The 23575-nt window shown below is 35.8% G+C and overlaps 3 protein-coding genes across 4 annotated transcripts in view; 1 reads left to right on the top strand and 2 right to left on the bottom strand.

Annotated features, from left to right (window-relative positions):
* Nucleotides 1-23575, top strand: part of LOC101882393 (uncharacterized) — a 768785-nt gene that overhangs the window by 68820 nt on the left and 676390 nt on the right. The window lies entirely within an intron of this gene.
* zgc:77650 lies at nucleotides 1490-10547 on the bottom strand. Of its 2 annotated transcripts, NM_199876.1 has the most exons (6): nucleotides 10402-10547; nucleotides 8779-8859; nucleotides 4648-4757; nucleotides 4479-4550; nucleotides 4229-4354; nucleotides 1490-2576 (listed from the first exon to the last, which is right to left on the bottom strand). In NM_199876.1, exons 1-6 carry the CDS (start codon nucleotides 10466-10468, stop codon nucleotides 2490-2492), a joined length of 543 nt encoding a protein of 180 aa, NP_956170.1. In that variant the 5' UTR covers nucleotides 10469-10547; the 3' UTR covers nucleotides 1490-2489. The 2 variants fall into 2 exon arrangements, with proteins under 2 accessions (NP_956170.1, XP_087147769.1); XM_087291643.1 differs by lacking the exons at nucleotides 8779-8859; nucleotides 10402-10547 and adding an exon at nucleotides 7433-7486 and having other exon boundaries at nucleotides 1492-2576; nucleotides 4648-6220.
* On the bottom strand, nucleotides 11489-21438 carry arf5 (ADP-ribosylation factor 5). The gene is given in 6 exon segments (NM_199275.1): nucleotides 11489-12593; nucleotides 13386-13511; nucleotides 15408-15479; nucleotides 15631-15740; nucleotides 20836-20916; nucleotides 21189-21438. Coding segments are annotated over 6 exon segments (543 nt in total). The 5' UTR covers nucleotides 21256-21438; the 3' UTR covers nucleotides 11489-12506.

Below are 23575 nucleotides of genomic sequence, written 5' to 3'. Positions count from 1 at the left end.
TGAGAAATTCAGGCATTTTAAAGTCATTGAAAAATATATAAAGGTAAACGTGACACCTGAATTTAAATGGAGTTCATTGGGGAAAGAAAATGCCAATATTACTTAATCTCCAATTACAAGCACATGATGCCATACTTGCCCTGTTTACTATTGCACTGTAAAATGCTGGGTTCCACACAATCGATTTGTGTTGGGACAACATGAAGGAATTAAGTTCACTTAGTTTAGTAACTTAGTTTACAAATTAAAGTGCATTAAACAAAAAAACTGTTGTGTTGTTTTCAGCTCATTTAAACATGACAAATTATCCTTTGTAAACATTTATTAATCACTCCTATATCAGTAAATTTGTGCAATTCTATTTATTTCATCAGCATAGATCAGAGGTGCCCAAATTAGGGCCCGTGGGGCAAAGCTGGCCACTGAAAACCTTTAATTTGGCCCGTCATCCCATCTGAAAACAGAGGGAGAAATTTTGGGCACTACAAAAAATACATCCGAGTTAGCGAGATCACAAACCTCAGTTTACGATGGGGCATGGCCAGAGGCGCTGTAATGTTATAACAAAGGCTTTCTGGTTGTGTGGAGCTGATCTGCAAATCACAGCTTATTATGTTAGATGACCAATCAGAGCCGGGTCTTCAGAGTAACAAGGAAATATGACAGTTGTGTTTATGTTAGCTGAGTATATAATCAAAGTAAGATATATAAAAATAACATGATTTTTTACAAATGAAGCATAAGCAAGCACACATTATTTTGCACTCATAAACACAACCAAGCCTTACAATAACACTTTGGACCACCCCTATAATGTAATAAAGGTTGATATATTTACCTTAGGCCCACGGCTCTCAATGATATTTGGTTTTTGGCCGAAAAAATTTTGGGCACCCGTGGCATAGATAATCTAGTTTGGTTTTGTCCAGCATGTCTGTTAAAAATCAGCAAATGTTTCATGTTAATATTACTTTCAGCAAGGATCTATTAAAAGTTAAGGGTAAAAAAAAACCTTTAATATTATTATTAGATTTTTTTTATTTGTTTACTATTGCACTGTAATAAATGCTGGGTTGCACACAATCGATTTGTGTTGGGATAACATAAAGGAATTAAGTTCACTTATTAGTTTACAAATTTAATTAGATTAAACAGAAATAATTAAGTTGTGTTGCTTTCAGCTCATTTAAAACAGGTAGTTTAAACAGCAAAAGTCATTTTAGAGTGTGATTATACAAAGGCATTTTTTTACACATTTGTAATTTTTACTTTTTTTTTTTTAATGAATTTAAATTTTTACGAGCCTTGCTTTGCGACCATGCAAGCCAATGGCTACCGTTAACAAAAAATCTTCAAAATATCTTTTGTATTCAAAAGAAGGAAAAAAAACTTGCAATAAACTTCTAAAAAAAAAAAAAACGTGATCAAGTAAACCCTCATTTTTGTGTGAACTATCCGCTTTAGGTCCAAAACAGATTCCACACAAACAGGTCATGATTATCTTTTATTCTAAAACAATATCATACATATAATACACAAACAAATTTATAATGATATTAGGGTAAAATAGATTGTATCTGTTACACATAAGTTTAAGAAAGCAAACCATTTCAACCAGACATGGAATTCATCGATGACGTTAAGTCTGCATTCAGAAGTCACATTCAATCACCAATAATGATAAGCTCAAGAAACTCGCCCGAGCGGAACGTTTTGGACATAAAACACGTCAATTGTAACTTTAAATCATAAATGAAAAGAATTTCATTGCGTCGCCGTGGCTAAAGGACATCCCGTTCCCTTTGACCCCTTCCTACATTAAAACCTGTGTTCTGGGTCACTCAAACATTTGCCACAAACCACAACGGATTGAGAGGGAAGCAAACCTATAAAAAGAAAGTGAACCTTTTCATGCCATTCATGCCATGTGCTGCTGATGTTGGAAACTGAGATCCAGAATGAAGTTAACTCATGCAGATAATGTTTAGAAGGACCACGAGACTCTACAGCGGATAACGCAACGTAACAGACTTTACAACATTGCATATCTAGTAGGATTGATGGAAATGAATGGCTTTGATTCGCCAGTCGACTCCACATGTTGTGAATGAAATATTACTGACCTCCAGTGAGCTTAACGACAATCTCCTTAACACAAATTTCCAGCAAAACAATCCAATAGCAAAACCAATAACTCACTGATCAAACACTCCAGTGTTTCTGGTTTTGCTTGACGCCCTCCTGAAAAACTGAAAATGCAGCAAAATTATTTTTTAAAAAGCTGTTTTTGTCTGAACGAAATAAAATAAAAAAAAACAGATAAACGTGGGCAAAAGAGTGTGTTGTAGAAAAGAGCGCAGAGTTTTTGATGGTTTTTCTCCAGCTTCCCGCTGTGCCACACACACACACACACTTAATTCAATTCTAAGAGGAGTCTCTAGCTTTTCCATTGGTTTATACGCACCATCTAGGACCCTAAAAGGCACACACTAGCGTTTGGAGAGCTCATTTGATAACCAGTCCAGTCCTTCATAGAGTCCAGTGCCCTGTGTTGCGCAGGTTGCTTGAACATACCACTGCAAGAAGCCCAGACAGAAAACATCAGACAAAACGTACAGCTATATATATATACATATATATATATATATATATATATGTGTGTGTGTGTGTGTGTGTGTGTGTTTATATATATATATATATATATATATATATATATATATATATATATATATATATATATATATATATATATATATATATATATATATATATATATATATATATATATATTTAATATGTTTCATGAAAATCGTACATACATTTAAATATCTATGTAACAATATCTAACTTATAGTTTGGATGCTATCCAGCATGAATATTTATAAATAGTTTTTAACACCACGTAATAATAATAATTCTTGCACATATAACAACAACAGTCAGAATGATAGATTTATTTCTGGTGAATCATGTGAGATTAACATGTAATGGCTGCTGAAAATACTTATAATCATATAAATTAATATTTTTTAATAGAAAATATTTCAAATGTAATAATAATAACACTAAAATTAATAATTCACAATTCTATTGGTTTCGTTTATTTAATAAATAAGGAAATGCAGCCTTGGTAGATGTAAGAGAAATCTTTCAAAATAAATTAACAATCCCACCATGATTTTTTAAATGTATACAAAGAGGGCGAATTAGGGGTGTGCAATATTATCGTAGTTGTTTTGACAATGTGCAAACTGGCACCATCAAATGTGTTGCTCAATTTGTTCAAAACAATAATGCAAAAGCATTTCAGAACCATTTGTCATATGATTAGCATATTTAAACGTAGTTAGCATGACCCTACAATTAAGGTTATGATTATGAAATAAAAATATATCCCTGTATGTGGTTTTTTGTTATTCTTAAGAAATCACATATCTACAAAAACATAACAAGCAAGAGTGCCATTTTCTCAAATACTTTCTTATACAACAATACAATAAACAAGCAAACATGTTGAGCAAGACTGATTACTTATCAACTGACAGTTTCAATCATGTGCTCGGATCATTTAATAAAACAGGGAATTACTCATGACCTCATGAGGTTTAGTGTCATCACTCTGCCACAGGCCTAAACAAGCCAGAAAATCAAAACACAAAAAAATAAAACAAAACTCTCTGGATATGAAGTTTAATTATTTTTATAAAAAAATATTTGGTAGGTGATTAGGTTGATACTGTGTATAGACTTTAAGAATTTTAAATAAATCAAGAATTTTTTGTAAATACTGCATGGCACGGTAGCTCAGTGGTTAGCACTGTCGCATCACAGCAAGAAGGTTACTGGTTCGAGTCTCAGATTGACCAGTTGGCATTTCTGTGTGGAGTTTGCATGTTCTCCGTGTTAGCGTGGGTTTCCTTTCAGGTGCTCTGATTTCCCCTACAGTGCAAAGACATGCATTGGATGAACTTAATTGGCCGTAGTGTATGAATGTTTCCTGATATTAGGTTACGACTGGACGGGCATCCGCTGCATAAAACATATGCTGGAACAGTCGGCGGTTCATTCCGTTGTGTCGACCCCTGATAAATAAGGGACTAAGCCGAAGGAAAACGTATGAATAAATTAATAGAATATTGCACACCCCCAGTATATACATTAAAATAACATCCCTCAAGCCTTATGACATTTAATCAAGTATTAGTGTTAGTGTGTTGTATGCGTGTACCGTTCTGCTGCGTAGGCTCTGCAGGCCGAGTTTGTCTGTGAGTTCACTGACAGCCATGGCGTTAGGCAGATCCTGTTTGTTTGCAAAAACCAGAAGCACGGCGTCCCTCAGTTCATCTTCCTGCAACTGCACATATGCACAGGAAAAGACGTAGATGAGGCAACTTAACCACATTAATCACACAAACAAACATCCGTATCCACTGTACGGGGTTGCTGGAAGTGGGACGTTCACAATGATAAATGTTTACCATTTTAGAAAGCTCCTCTGCAGATTCTGCTACTCTCTCTCTGTCATTGCTGTCCACTACAAAGATTAAACCCTGAGAACAGACAAACAAACCATTTAGACTTAGAGTTAAAAAGCAGGATATGATTAGCTTAACATAGCACATTTGTGTCTCTTAATCGAGATCCTACCTGTGTGTTCTGAAAATAGTGTCTCCACAGGGGACGAATCTTGTCCTGACCGCCGACGTCCCACACAGTGAAGCAGATGTTCTTGTATTCAACAGTCTCTACATTAAAACCTGCCCAATAAAAATATAGTATTTTAACATACAACATTCAACAGTGAAACAGTTCTGCTTTTTTATGAAACACTGGCTGAAAACTTAAGTGGTGTAAGACAGGACAGTCAAGCAATCAAAGAAACCACAAGTATGATGACAAGTTGATTGTGACATATTCTTAAGATAATACAGTCCTATAAGGCCCTTTTTATGAGTTTGCAAGTGTCAGCTAGGTCAACCAATAAACTTTCAGTATAAAATTACAAAGATGTTTTATTACACAAGTTACAAATGCCTTTATTTAAGCTAAAGCAAAAATCACACTCTTTTTGTGCATCTCTTTTAAATGCAAATGAGCAGCTACCACCCACCCCCTTTCCAGAAAAGGGCGGAGCCTTTACAGCTCATGTCTCGTTTACTCAGGCAAACAGGAAACAAAACAATGGCCTCCATTTTAATGTTTTGTCTATTTTAACTAAATAGTACAATAAATAATATCAAAAAACACAAAATAAAAATGTGCTGATGTAAACAAAAACAATTGGTAATACTGAGCTTGTAATTTTTCCAAGAGTTAGCCTACTGAATTATTCACCCAAGGTATTATTCACTCAAAAATGTCAATTCTATTTTCATGAACTATGTTGCATAATAAAATTTCAAACCCAAAATTGAGCCTTTACAGCTCATGTCTCGTTAACCCAGAAAAACAACAACAACAAAAAAAACAATATGCATTTGAATGTTTTGTCTATTTAAACTGGGGATGTAACGATACAGCTTAATATCAAAAAACGCAAAATAAAAATGTGCTGATGTAAACAAAACACTTTTTTTTTCCTCAAGAGTTACCCTACTGAATTATTCACCCAAGGTATTATTCACCCAAAAATGTCCATTCTGTCTTTATGTACTATGTTGCATAATGAAATTTTAAGCCGAAAATTCTTATGTGAGCAGACATGCTTGGGATTTGTTTACTACAGAGAGAAACTTTTTTTAACCACTTTTAAGAAATAACAATAATAATACTAATACTCAACTTATTCATAGCATATAACATTGAGTTAATAACATATCGCTGATTCAGTATCAAGATATGTTTCAAATCGTAACCTGAAGGTATCGTTACACCCCCATTTTTCAAAACTACGATTTGAGTGCACAGAAAAAAAAGCACACCGAAAAATTGACTGCCTTTGTTTAAGCTAAACCAAAAATCACACCCTTTTTGTGCATCTCTTTAAATGCAAATGAGCTGATACAACCCACCCCCTTTCCAAGAAAGGGTGAAGTCTTTACAGCTCGCTTGCTCAGGCAAACAGCCAAACAAAACAACGGTATGCATTTTAATGTTTTGTCAATTTTACTTAGGGATGTAACGATACATCATAATATTGAAAATCACGAAATAAAAATGTGCTGACATCAACTAAATGGTTCACAATAGTGTTGTTGTTTTCTTGCCAAAAGTTAGCTTACTGAACAGGGCTCGAAATTAACCTTTTTGCTTGGTAGCACCGGTGCTCCTAACTTTAAAAATGTAGGCGCATCAGCCAAAATTTAGTCGCACCCACCAATTATGAGCACCGTTACTACAAGTTTTGTACAAACATATTTATTGTATTTGAAAGCAACACTAAACAAACTAACAAGCAAAAAAAAAAAATATATATATATATATAAATGCAAGCGTGAGGAAAATATGTCTCAACGAAATCCCGTTATCACAAGAAAATAGATTTTTATAACAGAACTGAGTGAGCAAAAGATACACGGAGCGCACACTGGCCCTGCACGCACTGCTTAAATGAATCTGTTAACGGTATAACTGTGCTGTTCTCACAAGTGCTGTCAGATATTGCACTAATGCTTTTGACACATATTCTAGCTTATTATGTGCATACATGATAATAGCAATAGCGGTTTATTTTTATGAGTAGCGATATTAGTTTACTCAATGCAAGCCCGTTCGCGATGGTGTACGTGGTGTTCAATTTGACATATAACTGTCCCTTGCATGGCGGACAGCATCTGGCAATTATATGAAGGATTAAACAGAAGCTCTCGTGCTAGATGTGGCAAACAGTTACCTGAAAACTCCATCCCACAGACTTTTTATAGCCAATGGAAGTCTTCTACTCTTGGAAAAGTGTAGATAGTGGATTAACATTTAGCACATGATCACTACTAAGATGTTTCAGTATTTATAACTTTAGATGTCATGGTTTCTAAAACAAAATCTGTCTGTGTTATCTTCATTCTCCTCTTCAGCGCTTTACAATTTTTCGCGGTAGTAGCTCTCTCTCTGTCACCCAAGCCAGAAGCGCTGACTGAGTGATTGACAGCTGATATTAACCAATCATTCGCGTTCAGTGCTAGAGCAGTGGGCCAATAAGAAGAGCGTGAAGGCGGGGCACGCATTACGGACTTGGATTTGTTTACTGCAGCAAGTTAACATGACAACAGTTTTAAACCATTCCCGAGCGCTGCGTTTCGCGTTGCAAGTGCAGAGATGCATTCTGCGTGAATGTCTCCCGAATCCGCGCATGTGGTGAACATTTTACAGTAAAAACTGGTCGCACATAACAATTTTAAGCACTCGCAGAAATGCTCCCAAATATATTTTAAGGTCGCATAGATAAAATTTCGGGCGCATATGCGACCAAAATGGTCGCAATTTCGAGCCCTGCTGAATATATAAAGGTATAATACAAACAAAAATGTCAATTTTGTCTTCATGTATCCTTTTGCCTAACGACATTTCATGACCAAAAAATTGCATGTGCGGTTTGTTTACTACAGAGAGAGAGAACTTTTTTTTATTTTAACTTTGTTTGAGAAATAATAATAATATTCAATCTTTTTTTATAGAATATATCATATCGCTGTTTCAATATGGAGATACTTTTAAAATCATGACTTGAGGGGTTCATTACACCTCTATATTTTTAAATCTTAAAATATGATTTACTGAGTGCACAGACAAAGCACACACAGAAACATCAACTCTCAGATGGCACATTACGCAAGTATTAAACTAGCTTCTCATTCACATCAACTGGCAAATACACACAAGGTCAAAACACACAGGTTCAGATAGAGAAGAGATCAAATTTATCAGTACATCCCATCTATCTGTAGACGTGAAGACAACACACTATTAATGCAAATCCATCTAGGGCTGCACAATATATCTATATATCTTCGATACTGCAATGTGCACAAGTCACATCACAAGAAATGCAATGTTCAGTCTGAATTAAAGTTGACCAGGAGCTACAGAATTGCATTCAATTACTGTATTTATAGGGAATTTATACAAAAATAATTCTTAGACTTTTGTCTCATTTCTAGTCCAAATATCTACATTTCAAAGCAAAAATGAATTAATTATTGCACTTACTCCACTGGCAGATAATTTAGCCTGTTTTAAGTTAATATCTCTAATATTCAAAACAATATCTGTACTGTTTAGATATTTGGACTGGTAAAGACAAGCATTTTTTGCATTGTCATTATTTAATGTACCTGAATACTGTTAAGACTGATCCAGAAAACGGTCAAACACTGCTATTCAAATTATCTTGTGAAACTGTATTCATAATATTGCAATATTTAAAATCGCAGAAAAATAAAATATCGTAAAGTCAAATTTTCCAATATCGTGCAGTCCTAAATTCAACCCCAAATATTAAAATTCAAGATATAGTGTTGTGCAAATTCCTTGACCAAACCTCAAGCCTACAAATGAAGCATTTCATAAGAGGCTTCCTAAAAGTGCTTGCTGATAAAGAAAGTATCTTGACTCAAATAGCAACATTGCAGATTAAACAGAAGTTGAAAGCATAACAGAAACCTCTTAAAGGAAGACAGAAGCAAAAGAATTTCATGAAGAAGTTCCCAGTGGATGACAGATTACTCATATGACCATTGCTCAAAAAACAAGACAATGGCCTCAATCTACCCATGAGAACTGCTTTGAGGTCATAAAGTCAAATTCTATGGTGTCACATGAACAACAGTCCTGTCCTCTTACCTATTGTTGGAATTGTGGTCACGATTTCGCCAAGTTTCAGTTTGTACAATATTGTGGTTTTCCCTGCAGCATCCAGACCCACTGTAAAACAACAATGTATATGATGGGAACGAGGTTTCTTCCAACTTTATAAAACAGAAAATGACAGTCACAAATCTTTAATTTCATTAATGGAACTAAATGTTACAATTCTAATAAATATACTGGAATATAATGAGGAATATGTAGTAACGCCATTTTAACATATTGCTTTATGCTTTAATAAGCTCCAGTTTAACATTGACTATGAGACTAAAACACTGAAAAGCGTAACTTTGATTAGAAGCCCATACTGTAGAGCAGGGGGTGTCAAACTCAGTTCCTGGAGGGCCGCAGACTTTTACAAACTTACCTGTAGGTCTCAAACAAGCCTGAAGGACTCAATTGGTTGGATCAGATGTGTTTCATTAGGGTTAAAACTAAACTGTGCAGAAATGCGAGTTTGACACCTGTGCTGTACAGATACATAGGCATGGGACGATAGCCGTTTTTTCAAGGTATACTGCGGTTTGGAAAAGTGAAGGTTTTATAAACGAAAAAATGTTCAGTAATACTATTCCCAAGGTATATATAAGGCCAACTTACAAGGTATTTTAGGCCAACAGTATCTTCAGCTGAAAAATTATCCAAAGATGCTGTTTTAAATTGTAAAGAAATCTGTGTTTTTGAAACTAATGAAGACGGCAGAAGTCAGAAGTGAACGTTAACTGTTCCAAAATATTATAAATCTTTAAAAATAATAATAATAATAATAATTTTTTAAAGGAGAAAATTTTTTGTTTGTTTTTTTTAACCAGACATTTAAAAAGAACATATTTTAAAGCAGTAATCACAATACTGTGATATTTTTATACAAGGTTATCATACTGTCAGAATCTTGTAGCCCATGCCTACATATACAGTATTTACAATATTTCTGAAAAATATATTAACTCGCATATAGAGAGATACACAGTGATGACTTTCGCTCAAATCAAAAGCTCTAAAACTCGAATTTTATTAATATTTCTGGATTAATACATTTAAAAATTTGTCAAAAATAAAAAACATTTAGGGAAGCTAAAAAGCTAATTATTCCATAAACGTGATGTCTTGAGAACTGAATATTTTATTGATAAATTATATCTTGTAAATATAATACATTAAAATATGTACAATGTCAAAATGAAGGTGGTTTTTACGACGAATACAAGTAATACATGTCATATGATACATTTGATGGTCAAATAAATGACATAATAAACGATATACTATACACAACACTAAAGTAAACTGCATTATATATACACTACACTTCGATATAATTCTCCAAAACAGTCAAAACTGTTTATTGTTTATAAACTGACAGAAATATTGATCATAATCACTTTATTTTAAGCATTTGACATCATATTTCAAACACTTCAATAGTACAATACATGACAATTTCAGTTTGCTGTACTTTAAATATTGTTTAATTTAAACGAGAGGAGACAGCTGCAGTTTTCTGTTTAATTTGCCAATTTCTGCGATATGACTCAATTGCGAAAGTTGGCTAACGCCGCTAGCTAATTAGCTTAAGCTAGCATTAGACTCAACACTCACCCATGAGAATTCTCATCTGTTTCTTTCCAAACAGCCTGCTAAAGAGCGACGAGATGGTCAGACCCATGGCGAAGCACACTAATCACCTAAAACTACGAGGTTTCTCCTAATGTCTAAAGTTTTGTCTGTGTGATGCTCGTCTAGTGTCAGGAAACCCAATCACATCTGCGCTTGCGTAATGCCACGTCACGGCCGCCGTGGAAGAAATGACGCCACGCCACTTCCGATGTGGAGATTTTCACAACTCTTTAAAAATAATAATAATTATAATATATATATATATATATATATATATATATATATATATATATATATATATATATATATATATATATATATATATATATTTACAAACATAATACAAGAGAAAACATCTCACAACAATTATAAACGAAATAAATAAAATAAGATGAGAGAAATTATCTCAGTTATACGAAGTATAAACAGATGCCAGGGTTAAAAAAATAAATAAATAGGTAAGATAATAATAATAAACTTTTATTCAATCAACTGAAATTTATATAATGCTTCATATGCTTTTTTTTTAGCTTTTCTGTTTTTAACGTTACATAGTGTAGCATCATATTGTTTAATCTCCTTTATAAAATGAACACAATTTGACTAAGCTTTGGCCCATTTCTTGACATGAATAAGGTATTTTGCAATTTATATTATTAGTTGTATAAGAAAATAGGTTGTACTTTTTGAATAAATTCCATCTTGTATGCAAATACGACATCAAATAACCCAATTTGTATAAGTGTACCAAATGTCCTTAAAATAAAGTTAGAAACATCAATCCAAAAAATCCTGAGTATACACACTGGAAAAACAGATGAGTAGCAGATTCTTTAACAATACTACAAAAATCACAAGAGTTCTCTCTATCAACTTCAAACCAGGGGCGAACTGGCCATCTGGCAAATAACAAAAGGGCCAGACTTTTTTTTTTTTTTTTTAAGTGGCCGGTATGCTATTTTTATTTATTTTATTTTTATAGGCTTATGTATTGTTTTTACATGCAGGCAGCTTTAATTACTTTTTTTTTTTTTTTAAATCAGATCTTTAAAAAAAAGCAATCCATACGTTTGGGTTTTTACCAGATCTTTATTTTCTCACAGGGGTGGACCTTGTGGCACAGTTCAAGCAAGAGTACGGCATTTGCCGCAGTAGGGAAGTGTACAAGATCAGAAAGTCCTGCTCAGGAAATGAGGACAGTATCGTTTTTACTGGAGTGTCCGATACAAAATTCTCACCCAATGCACCTCGATCGCTGATATTAAAAGGCGCCAGCACAAATACATACACGCATCTGTTTGACATGAAAAGAAACATGGAGAAAGCTGGAAAAAAAAAGGAAACTAATCATCCTCGTCCAATCCACCATGTCCGAAAATCAAGCAAGCTAATGTGATCTGTTCAAAAATGCTTTCAACTCAAACATTTACTTCCATATTGTTCAGTGGAGGTATTTCATATCAAAGAACATTGGGCTAATCAATGGATGACTCCATATTGCTATCAATACTTCATGTACCATTCTGTTGTCACTTCTCAAAGCTGTCCCTGCAACAAAAGTTAGCATGTAGCTCCTGGAATAAAATGAACAGCCATGAAAGGGAATGTTCATAGGGCGGCGAGTCCTGTGATTGGCTAGTCAAATTAGGCAGCACTGCAACCGAGATCTCAAAGTGAGCGTTAATGCACAACAGCTTCTTCCTGGCATTTACTCAATCCTATCATTTGTTTTTAAGCTACAAATACTCCAGACTTGCATGAGAGGGACGCCCCGAGCTGGAATTCCTCCCCTTTGTGCCATAATGCTCTCACAGTTATCAAGTAAACGTGCAATTTAAGCATTATCTTACAGTCAAGAAAACAATCAGATTTGTAAGGAGAAACAAAATTAAAAGAACATTAGTAGGAATACAGCATAGAAAAAAGACAGATAAGATAGATTAGACATGATGCTGAACACTTGATAGCTCCTCCACACACACACACACACACACACATTCACACAAGTTCTTCAAGACAGAGTCGATCAATGGACACACTCCGTCTTTCTAAAGTTCACACACATCTGGGACCCTAACAGGCACACACTAGCGTTTGGAGAGCTCATTTGATAACCAGTCCAGTCCTTCATAGAGTCCAGTGCCCTGTGTTGCGCAGGTCGCTTGAACGTACCACTGTGGAAAAAAGTAGACAACGGAACATTTAAATGCAGTCATTGTTTATGGTTGCATGCATGCTGGGAGTCAAGCAGGTTAGGTGTGTGTGTGTGTGTGTACACGTGTTTTTGTGACATATCAGGACACAAATCAGTATGACATGGGTATGACACAGGTATTACAAAAAGGAGGTGAAATATGAGGACATTGGTGAGCCCAAAGCTTATAAATCCCACAGGATGAGTTTAATCAGAGAGTAAAGCTGTACACTAGAGATCTGCGCGGGACTAAATTTTGAATCCTGATACCGCCAAGTATTAGCCCGACCGCTCCCGCTTATATTCAGCATTTGTTGTCCCGCTCCCCGCCCCATTTTTTACCCGCCACGCCCGATCCCGCTAAAGAGCGGGGGTGGGAGGGGGTTCCTCTCACCTCTCATTCGCGCGCCCACAAATACACGCACACATCAACAAACAACCTAAACACAGCAAATATTGCTAGACGGCCTGCTCCCGTGCAAAATTAAAGCAGTTACCGACCACTCCCGCGCTTAATTCGGAAATCTATTCCCCCGCCTCGGAAATCTATTCCCCCGCCTCAGAAATCTGGTCGGATCTGTCTCGTGGGACAGCCGCGGGAATGCAGACCTCTACTGTACACTGTCTCCTGTGGTGGTTGGGGTTAGGGTGGGGGCAATACAATATACAGTTTGGACAGTATAAAATGAATGGGAAACCTATGTAATGTACTCACTTTTTACAAAAACAAACATGTGTGTGTGTGTGTGTGTTTGTGTGTGTGTGTGTGTACCGTTCTGCTGCGTAGGCTCTGCAGGCCGAGTTTGTCTGTGAGTTCACTGACAGCCATGGCGTTAGGCAGATCCTGTTTGTTTGCAAAAACCAGGAGCACGGCGTCCCTCAGTTCATCTTCCTGCAACTGTATAAAGAAAGTGAAAGAGAGTGTGATGAAGGCTTAATCTAGTTGAACATTTAATGTCTTCAACAAACACACAAAAAAACAATAAATAAATGCTAAAAATTGTTTAATAATCTATATCAGGGGTGTCCAAACTCGGTCCTAGAGGGCCGGTGTCCTGCAGAGTTTAGCTCCAACATGCCTACTAAGAAGTTTCTAGTATATCTAGAAAGTACTTGATTAGCTGGTTCAGGTGTGTTAGATTAGGGTAACAGCTAAATTCTCCAGGGGCCTCATGTATCAATGTTGCGTACACACAAAAACGTTGAGTATGCCAGGTTTCACGCTCACGTAATGTAATGTATTTATTTATGTAATACCATGTCAGCAACCAAGGCTATCTTCATGGCAGGAATCTTTCAACAATAAATATACAATTTAAAAATCAACAAACAAAATAAAACATAAATTAAATAAGATTTTTTGTGTTAATACATGATAAAAATTATAAAATCTTTTCTGGTTTCACTTTGTCAAAAATGTCCTTAAAAGAGTTAATTTCATAAAAAGTCCTTCTGGAATCAGTAAAAGCAGGACAGTCCAGTAAAATATGTTTTACAGTAAGAGGAGTTTTCCAGCACAAACACTGAGTAGGGTTTTCACCTTGGAGCAAAAAACCATGTGTTATTCTCGTATGCCCAATACGACATCTAGTAAAAACTACTTGATCAAATCGATTCTTAAAATGTCTTAAAATTCTGTGCGAATCTTCAGGTTGGATTTCATGTAATGTATTGTTTTCTAATGCATCCCATTCCTTTTGCCACTTGTTTAAAATGTAAGCGTTGATAAAAGGTTTCATCTCTGACGGAGGAATTTTCACGCTCACGTTTGGATTTACTAACGATGAAATAAATGTGAGAATGTGCGTTGGTCCGCGCCAACTTCATGTCTGGCGTCCGTGTATTTCTTGTGTGTGTTTGTTTTATTTCCATTGGCGAATCCTGGAGGCAGTTATGTTAAATTGCACACTACAAAGTTTATTTTATTTTATTGAGCGTAATTATTTAACTGCATATCAGGAGACCGCGGTTAGCCATTAAAGACGTGGCTGTTAACCCTAACAAATCTAACCAAGAGCGCAGATACAATGATGTCCATTCTCGCACTCGGTCAGCGGGCGATTGGGCAGCTGAAATGCCGGTGGCACTGCCTTGATAAGAGCGGAGGGGTGCTGCTATACCGCCCTAACAAAGTGTTCCTCTAATACATCTGTGTCTCCCACAGACATGGACACTACTCCAGACAGTAAAGTGTTGCCCACAATTGAGGCAACTCTCTCCTCAAAGGGTGTTAATTCAGCATCCCGTTCGCCTGCCTGTTCGGTCCACACTTTGACGGTGCACCGGTGTTCTCTTAACCTGCACCTTTACATCGAACCATTTCTTTTTTAATTCACTCACAGTGCGATGTTCAGACCCCACTGCTTTGACCGCGTCAGCTAAACTCTCCCACTCTATTTTTTTCTTCTGTTATTAATTTCGAAGACAAACTTGCAACGAACACAGTTTTTCTCCGGTAAAAGCCAAAGTGGAGTCATTACCATATTCATACAGGCAGGCACGTGCACACATAGGGCTCAATCCTTTTTAGTCTTGGATAGAAAATGCCTTTCCAAAATGATCTAAAGTGCAACAGCGAGAACTAATGATCCCACCTCACGCTCTTAAGTTCACACGCCAAGATATCTATCTATCTATCTATCTATCTATCTATCTATCAATCTATCAATCTATATATATATATATATATATATATATATATATATATATATATATATATATATATATATATATATATATATATATATATATATATATATATATCGTATTTAAACAAAGATGGAGCAACTCTTACCATTTTAGAAAGCTCCTCTGCAGATTCTGCTACTCTCTCTCTGTCATTGCTGTCCACCACAAAGATCAAACCCTGAGAACAGACAAACAAACCATTTAGACTTAAAGTTAAAAAGCAGTCAATAAAGCAGCTGGGTTTCAATAAACTTAGGATAAGATAAGCTTAGGATAAACGTACTCAGAAATGACTAAGAAGCACGTGTGAGTCCTAAACTAGATCTTACCTGTGTGTTCTGAAAATAGTGTCTCCACAGAGGACGAATCTTGTCCTGACCGCCAACGTCCCACACAGTGAAGCAGATGTTCTTGTATTCAACAGTCTCTACATTAAAACCTGCCCATCAGAAGAAAACAGACAGTTTAACAACACTTTAGTTAGGAGTTATAAACATTTATATACATTAACCAGCTAAATTGATTATCTGAATCACGTTGGGCTAGCACTCAGAAACAAAATGAAATAACATTAACACATTATTATTGATCATTTCTGTAAAAGCTAGTGGTGCTGCAGTACGACAGCAACAGCTGCTAAAATAGGATTGGTCAGTAATGTTCTTAAGGCAGGCTTTAGTCACAGGCACATTAACAGTAGTAGTTTTCCCACCTTATTTCAACTCCAAAACTCACTTGCAACACTGTAGACAAGTTAAATATTTTGTATTTTAAATGTTTTATTGAATTTTATTGAACTGTTAATAAAAAAAAAACATTTAAGTTTATTAATTTTAAATAATTGTATAAAATGTTAATAAAATTTGAATTCAAATAAGTAATCATTCTAGGTTTTAAAATGACTTCCAACAAAAAAAAAAAAGTATCGCTAAAAAATGGTTAAAACCTAGTGGTTTATACGGACTAAAAACTATTTAATCAATAAATCTGGACTGCACCGTGATATGTCATCAAATTGTTATCAATATTGTAATTGTTCTAAATATGCCTAACAATAGTTGGTGACGCAGTGGCGCAGTAGGTGATGCTGTCGCCTCAATAACAAGGTCACTGCTTCGAGCCAAGGCTCAGTTGGCATTTCTGTGTGGAGGATCACGTTTGATTAATGATTCGTACGAATCACAACCCACAATTCAGAACACACATGACCTGCAGATTAATACATTTTTTAAACTTGTAGATTAATCCTTAATTTGTAACAATTGCAGAGAGATCATCCCTCGCGTGATTCAAATCACATGTATGAAAACATTACAGGCTTTCCTGTAAAATACAATGATAATGAAAGTAGTTGTGGTAGGTTATTCGGGATGTGGAGGGTCTCTTAGGTTATGAAAGGCGTTTTCTGTCACTACTTGTTTAGCCTGCATTACTGCATTTAGTGTAATTCAGCTACAAGATTAATTATTAAAAGATCAGGATCTCAACACCCACGCAACAAATTATAAATTATGGTGATTTGCATTTGTTTATTAATCCTAAGACATTCAGTCCTTAGTCTTGAGTTAGTTATAAACAGTCAAATAACACAGAAGTACTATGAAAACAATTTATAGTTTAGATAAAACCACTGATGTTTAGGTAAAGATTAAAATCATCGTCATATACATTTAAAGGGCCATGACACCCCCCACCTTCGGTTAAAGTCTACTTCAGAATTTTTTCAAAAGATGCATGATTAATGGGCGTGGAGCTCCGCGAGCATCGGGCAGGAGTGGGCGTAGCCAGCAGGGGAGAACGTGAGCGAACAACTATTGTTGTCAGTTAGCTCACAAAATGAGACAAACCGTAAGGAGACGCATGAGTTTATAGTTTACAAAGTTAAAATGCAAAGAAATGAACAGTGATTTAATGCAATGCTACACTTGTTATTCGTAATTTCATATACACATAACCACAATTTATATCATTATAAAGATAAGTGTGTTCATGTAAACCCTATAAATGAGGATTCTCCCTCAATCCCCGTATCCAGCAGACTCATTGCAACAGGTCTCCTGACCTGTCTATTTTAACCGTTAGCCCTGCTGGTAATCTGGAGGATTTAGGCAAACACAGCAGCACAGTGATGTGTCTGAATGTGAACGAACTCCTGATAAAAGACAGCATCCGCCATTCTTCAATTCTCGTGCTGCTCTCGCGACAAAAATGCTTGCATCACACACACAGCTTTGCTGTATGATCAGCCCTGACAAGATCGTGGGGGAAAACATGCAACAAACCGCGTGGATCATGGAAACAAACGCATATGAGCCTTCATGAACGGCTAAATACTGTGTGCCCGTGCCGTGAGTCCGTGACGTGTCTCACAGCTCGGGCTTGACACTGGCAGGTCTGGCAGGTCTCATGAATAATTAAGCAGCCGGCTCTTCTCATAGGATAAGAAAACTCCGCAATGAATAATAATGAGAAACCGACGCGTCATCATTGCACTTGCAGTACTGCGCTACGTCGCCGATTTTGATCCCGCCCCAAAAATCATTTTAAACCCGGAAGCTGAAATTAGCTGACAAAAGCTCAAAATTATCCAGTTTTCCCCACAATTAAAGCTGACAGGTGCTAACATCGTCTTAACTGATGCTCAACATCAGTTAATTTAAAAAAAAAGTTCTCCAGGGTGTCCTGAACCTTTAACTTGACCCTCAAAAATGAAAGCTGTAGGCAGTAATTGCAGTATTTAGCCAATAGGTGGCAACAACCAGCCATCAAAAATATGCCACTGAATGATTCTTCAAAGATGACAAGCAATGATCTAGCAATAATACATTAAGATTTATGAGTGAATAACTGAATCATTTATTGAAAATGAGACTAAAAAGAAATACGGGTCGTGAAAATTAGAATGTTAGATTTATACATTTGGCGTTATCAGCAACAGTCGTAGTAAAAGTGAATTTTTCACACTACTGAATATTTTACTATTTGTTTTTATTCAGCAGACTATTTACACAGCGAATGCCCTTTTTATGCCCTTTTATTTTTAATAAAATTACAAGGTTTTAAGTTCTGTTTGTTAAAACCAAAAGTGTCTTGGAGTACTGTTTTTGTATTAAATGGAAAGCAAATTACATTTGTCTCCTCCCTTTTTGGCTGATCCGAAAAATAGTCCAATCTGTCACAAAAAAAATATCATAATGTGATCTGAACTGTGAGATTTGTGATCCACACTCAGTAGTGGTGTAACGGAATCACGAGAGCTGTGGTCTTCATCATATCATGCAGAACTCTTCCTGAAATCATGTTGATGGATGAGCTGAAGTATTCAACACTTATTATCATGGTAGTACAAAGTGGAAGGATGAAAGGTGTAAAAAGCGAAACAAGACCGCTGAAGCAATTGCTGATAATAAAGGAGTGAGATGAGGCATAAAAATTGTAGCACAACATATTAAAGCGTCGTTGGCGTTTTCTGGTTTCCTATTCAAGCAAACCAGTAATCAAAGGTGTGTGATGTCATTACCATAGACAAACAGGACACAGTCTGTATCACTGGTTAAATTTAAGGATTTCTCTGGATTTTGTACAATCTTCAAAACATTTGGGATGATGCAAGTGCATACACAAGTAAAATAAATTATTCCTTTCTGGTGTTTTTATATAGATATTTTTTAAATCCTACATATTGTGCCTTTAGAGTAATTTTTTTCCCTTAAGGTGAAGTTGGTGTTATATTCAATCATACAGACTTTCTACTTAATAATATATCTTCAGAAAAGTATTATTTGCTAATTCCAAATAGGGAAATCATATCATCGACCAACGACTATCAAAGTATAACATTGCTCAGTCAATTAAACAGTGCTAATGTTGTATAAAACCCACAATGACATCAACAATGTTGTCAGTGGCTGTGATTAGAATAAAGTTTAACCGTGAGCTCATTCAAAGACTTAGGGTGCTTTCACACCTACACTTTTGTTTCGGAACGTATCTCGTTTGCCCAGTTAGCGCGGTTCAATTGGCATATGTGAACAGGGCAATCGCGCTCTGTTCCGCGCCAAAGTAATCGCTCCGAGATCGCTTGAATGAGGTGGTCTCGGCTCGATTGAAACGAACCCTGGAGCGGTTCGATTGCAGTGAGAAAGCGATCCGATCCGAGAGCGGTTATATCACAGTGTTTTATGGATATGTAATAGGCTTACGGCTATATGAAGAGAGAATTATGAGTAGGGCGGGAAGTTTCGAGAGTCTCCGGATGCCCGCAAACAAGTGATGATCTCCCGGTAATCTCGTGTCTCTCTCCCAGTCCTCAAATAGGCATCATCGCGCACCCTTCTCACCCCTCCCCACCGTGTCTCTCCTCAGACACGTCACGCGCGCGCACCCTGTCAATCACCACCAAACCACCACCTCTCCTGACAGCTGAGCGGGACGCTGCAAAATAAACCCTGACACTCTGACCAATGTAAGGAGAGTTTACTCGCACGTGACTTGTTTTAGCTCTTTTGGTCCGATTAGAAACTTTGCAGTGTGAAAGCGAACCGCTCCAAGAGCAAAGAGCAACAATGTAACAATTCTAATCTCTGTTTCGGAACAACTGAATCGATTCACAGGTGTGAAAGCACCCTTAATATTGCGTAAATATACTGATTATTATTATTTTATCCTAAAATGCTGATTGTTAAATGTAGTTTATTCTTATCTATTATTATTATATTTATTGTTTTGTATGAATATGATATACTAAATAGTATCATATATTGAATAATATTATGGTATATTGAATAATATGATAGATTATTTATATTTTAATTAATTATTATATTTAAAAATCTTTTTTACCACAACTATTTACTGTGTTTTTTTATTACATTAGTATGTTACCATTTATGTAACATACTAATATAATTACTGTTTACTATATTATAAACTCTTCAAAATATAGGGAATAATGCAAGTGCATACATCAGTAAAATATATAACCCTGTTCTAGTGTTTTTTTTTTTTTTATATAGAAACATTTTATTTCTGAAATATTGTGCCTTTAAGAGTAATTTCTTTCATTAAGTATCTTTTCCTTCAATTGAATAGTGCTAATGTTGTTTAAAACCCACAATGACGTCAACAATGTTGTCAGTGACTGTGATTAGGATAAAGTTTAATCGTGAGCTCATTCAAAGACTTAATATTGTGTAAATATACTGATTAATATTTTATCCTAAAATGTTGATTGTTAAATGTAGTTTATTTTGATATAATTTTTATTGATTTATATGAATAATATGATTTACTGAATAATAATATGACATATTGAATATTATATATAATTTATATATTATTTAATTATTATATTAAAAAATATTTTTACCACTACTATTTACTGAGTTTTTATTATATTAGTATGCTGCTATTTGTGTAAATTTTATAAATGCTTTGGCAACACATTTGTCATGCCAATAAAGCAATTACTGAATTGAATATTGTGGAAAAAAGAAGAGAAATTGAGCATTTACAGTTTCCTAATGTAATCTCACCTATAGTAGGGATGGTGGTGACAATTTCTCCCAGCTTCAGCTTGTAAAGTATTGTGGTTTTACCAGCAGCGTCCAAACCCACTGAGAAAAAGAGAAGGAAAACATTTAGTGCCACATTCATTACACTGATGTGATTTTAGCCATTCATACAACCTCAACCGGATGCTAGCAAGCTAACACCAACCACTGGCTAAGAAATATCACATTAACTGCTGAATTTCGTTGTGAATAGAAGGGGAAACACTGACTTACCTAAATATAGACGCAAATAGCATCCATCTTATATTAGAATCAAACATTACAACAGAGGTACATTAGAAATACACAGAGTGTGATGTGTTACAGACACTCACCCATCAGTATCCTCATCTGTTTCTTGCCGAAAAGTCTCCCAAAGAGCGACGAGATGGTCAAACCCATGATGATTTAAAAGAAGCACTTAAACTCTACCGGCAAGCGGAATGATGAAGAAAATGCGCTGATGTGTTTTATTTAATATTCTGTCTCTTTGTGCTCGGTGTCTCGCGGTCGCTTGACGCGTTGCCACGTAAGATGAGGAGCCACCGTGGAAGACTTGGCGTCACTTCCTGCTGGTAGCGAACTCTGGACTGTGGCGTCATAATTATTCATAACTTCCGATATCTTCAGAAACGCCCATGTTTGTTTTGCTGTGTCTGATAGCGTACAGTGGATAAGGAAGCTACATGCTATATGCTATTATAAAGCCTATTGCGAATTGGAACGGTCTGGACAATCTTGTTTTTGGTATTTTTCTATTTATTAGACTAAAAAAGGGGCGGTCATTGGGGCGGCGCGGTGACTCAGTGGTAGCACTGTCGCCTCACACAAGAAGATCGTTGGTTTGAGTCCCGACTGGGTTAAACTTGGGCATTTCTGTATGGAGTGTGCATGTTCTATCTATGTTTGCGTGGGTTTTCTCCGGGTGCGGATTTGGTGATTTGGGGGCCCTAAGCATTACAAGCCATAAGAGCCCAACAGTCCTAAAATGCTCCTTTTATTTTTTTTATTTAGCAGTTTTTTATATCACTCAAACTTCTTTTCTACATTTTATCTTAATGCAATCTCTACATTTTAAATTAATTTAAATATAAATTTCATAAAAATAATTTACAACTAAAAATAATACATGTTATATATATATATATATATATATATATATATATATATATATATATATATATATATATATATATATATATATATATATATATATACACACACACACATACATACATACATACATACATACATATATATATATATATATATATATATATATATATATATATATATATATATATATATATATATACATATATATATATATATATTTATATATATAAATTTGACTGCTGGACTGCTCCATGATTAAGGGTGATGGACAAATTTGTGCAGATGTAATATGTAATATTAATATTTTATAATATTGTTACATAACATTACATTATTATAATAATATTACATTTTGTTTTATATTAAATAATGTTTAATTCTGGTAACATTTTATTTGACTCTCACCATACGAAATATAATAATAATAATAATAATTCGTTACATTTATATAGCGCTTTTCTGGGCACTCAAAGCGCTTTACACAATGGGGGGGGGAATCTCCTCATCCACCACCAGTGTGCAGCATCCACCTGGATGACGCGACGGCAGCCATTTTGCGCCAGACCGCACACCACACACCAGCTGATTGGTGGAGAGGAGACAGAGTGATGATATGCCAATCATGATATGGGGAGGGTTAGGAGGCCATGATGGACAGAGGCCAGTGGGCAGATTTGGCCAGGATGCCGGGGTTAAACCCCTACTCTTTTTCGAAGGACATCCTGGGATTTTTAACGACCACAGAGAGTCGGGACCTCGGTTTAACGTCTCATCCGAAAGACGGAAATATGATAGAAAACAACATTAAATATAGTTTATAGGTATAATTTATACTTTTAGATATTTATTTGGGCCCCCCAGGTTCCTGGGGTCCTAAGCGGCTGCTTACCTTGCTGATTGGTTAAATTTGCAGCTGGAAAAAAACATATGCCAGAATAGCTGGTGGTTCATTCAGCTGTGGCGACCCCTGATATATAAGGGACTAAGCCGAAGGAAAATGAATGAATGAATAATAAATATAATTTTATTATGGTGGCGAAGTGGGTAGCGTTGTCGCCTAACAGCAAGAAGGACGCTGGTTTGAGTCCCGACTAAGTCATTTGGTGTTTCTGTGTGGAGTTTGCATGTTCTCCCCGTGTTGGTGTGGGTTTCCTCCGGGTGCTCTGGTTTCCCCCACAGTCCAAAGACTGATAGGTGAATTGAATAAACTAAATTAGCTATAGTGTACAGTATGTGTGTGAATGAGTGTGTATGGATGTTTCCCAGTACTGAGTTGCAGCTGGAAGGGCATCTGCTGTGTAAAAGCAACTCACAGGTTTGAAACAAGTAAAAGATGATTTCTGCCACTGTTGCACGCAACTGTTTGACCAGTAGAGGCCGCTACATACTAATACAATTACTGACCGCTGTACGACATAAAAACAACTCTCACTCTCTCAACTCTGTACTCTCACCCTATGTGTTGCTTTGTTTACTTATAAATACAGAGTAAACACAATATATATTCACAGGTATCTTCTTTATATAATCTTAAAAAGCTTAAATAGCATTAGTTGCTCGTTGTTTACAGATGTTCACCCACAAGCGCATATGAAAAACCCTGATG

Source organism: Danio rerio, chromosome 18, assembly GCF_052040795.2.
Source record: "Danio rerio strain M-AB ecotype USA chromosome 18, GRCz13ab, whole genome shotgun sequence".
In the NCBI taxonomy this organism is placed as follows: domain Eukaryota; kingdom Metazoa; phylum Chordata; class Actinopteri; order Cypriniformes; family Danionidae; genus Danio; species Danio rerio.
The sequence above is the reverse complement of the archived record's forward strand: the minus strand, read 5'-3'. Positions and strand labels throughout refer to the sequence as shown.

Coding starts and splice junctions, on each gene's coding strand:
- zgc:77650 (NM_199876.1), bottom strand. CDS start 10,468: ATGGGTCTGACCATCTCGTCGCTCTTTAGCAGGCTGTTTGGAAAGAAA. Junction 4,355..4,478: donor CAGAGGAGCTTTCTAAAATG/GTAAACATTTAT, acceptor GCATATGTGCAG/TTGCAGGAAGATGAACTGAG. Junction 2,577..4,228: donor AGAGCCTACGCAGCAGAACG/GTACACGCATAC, acceptor GGCTTCTTGCAG/TGGTATGTTCAAGCAACCTG.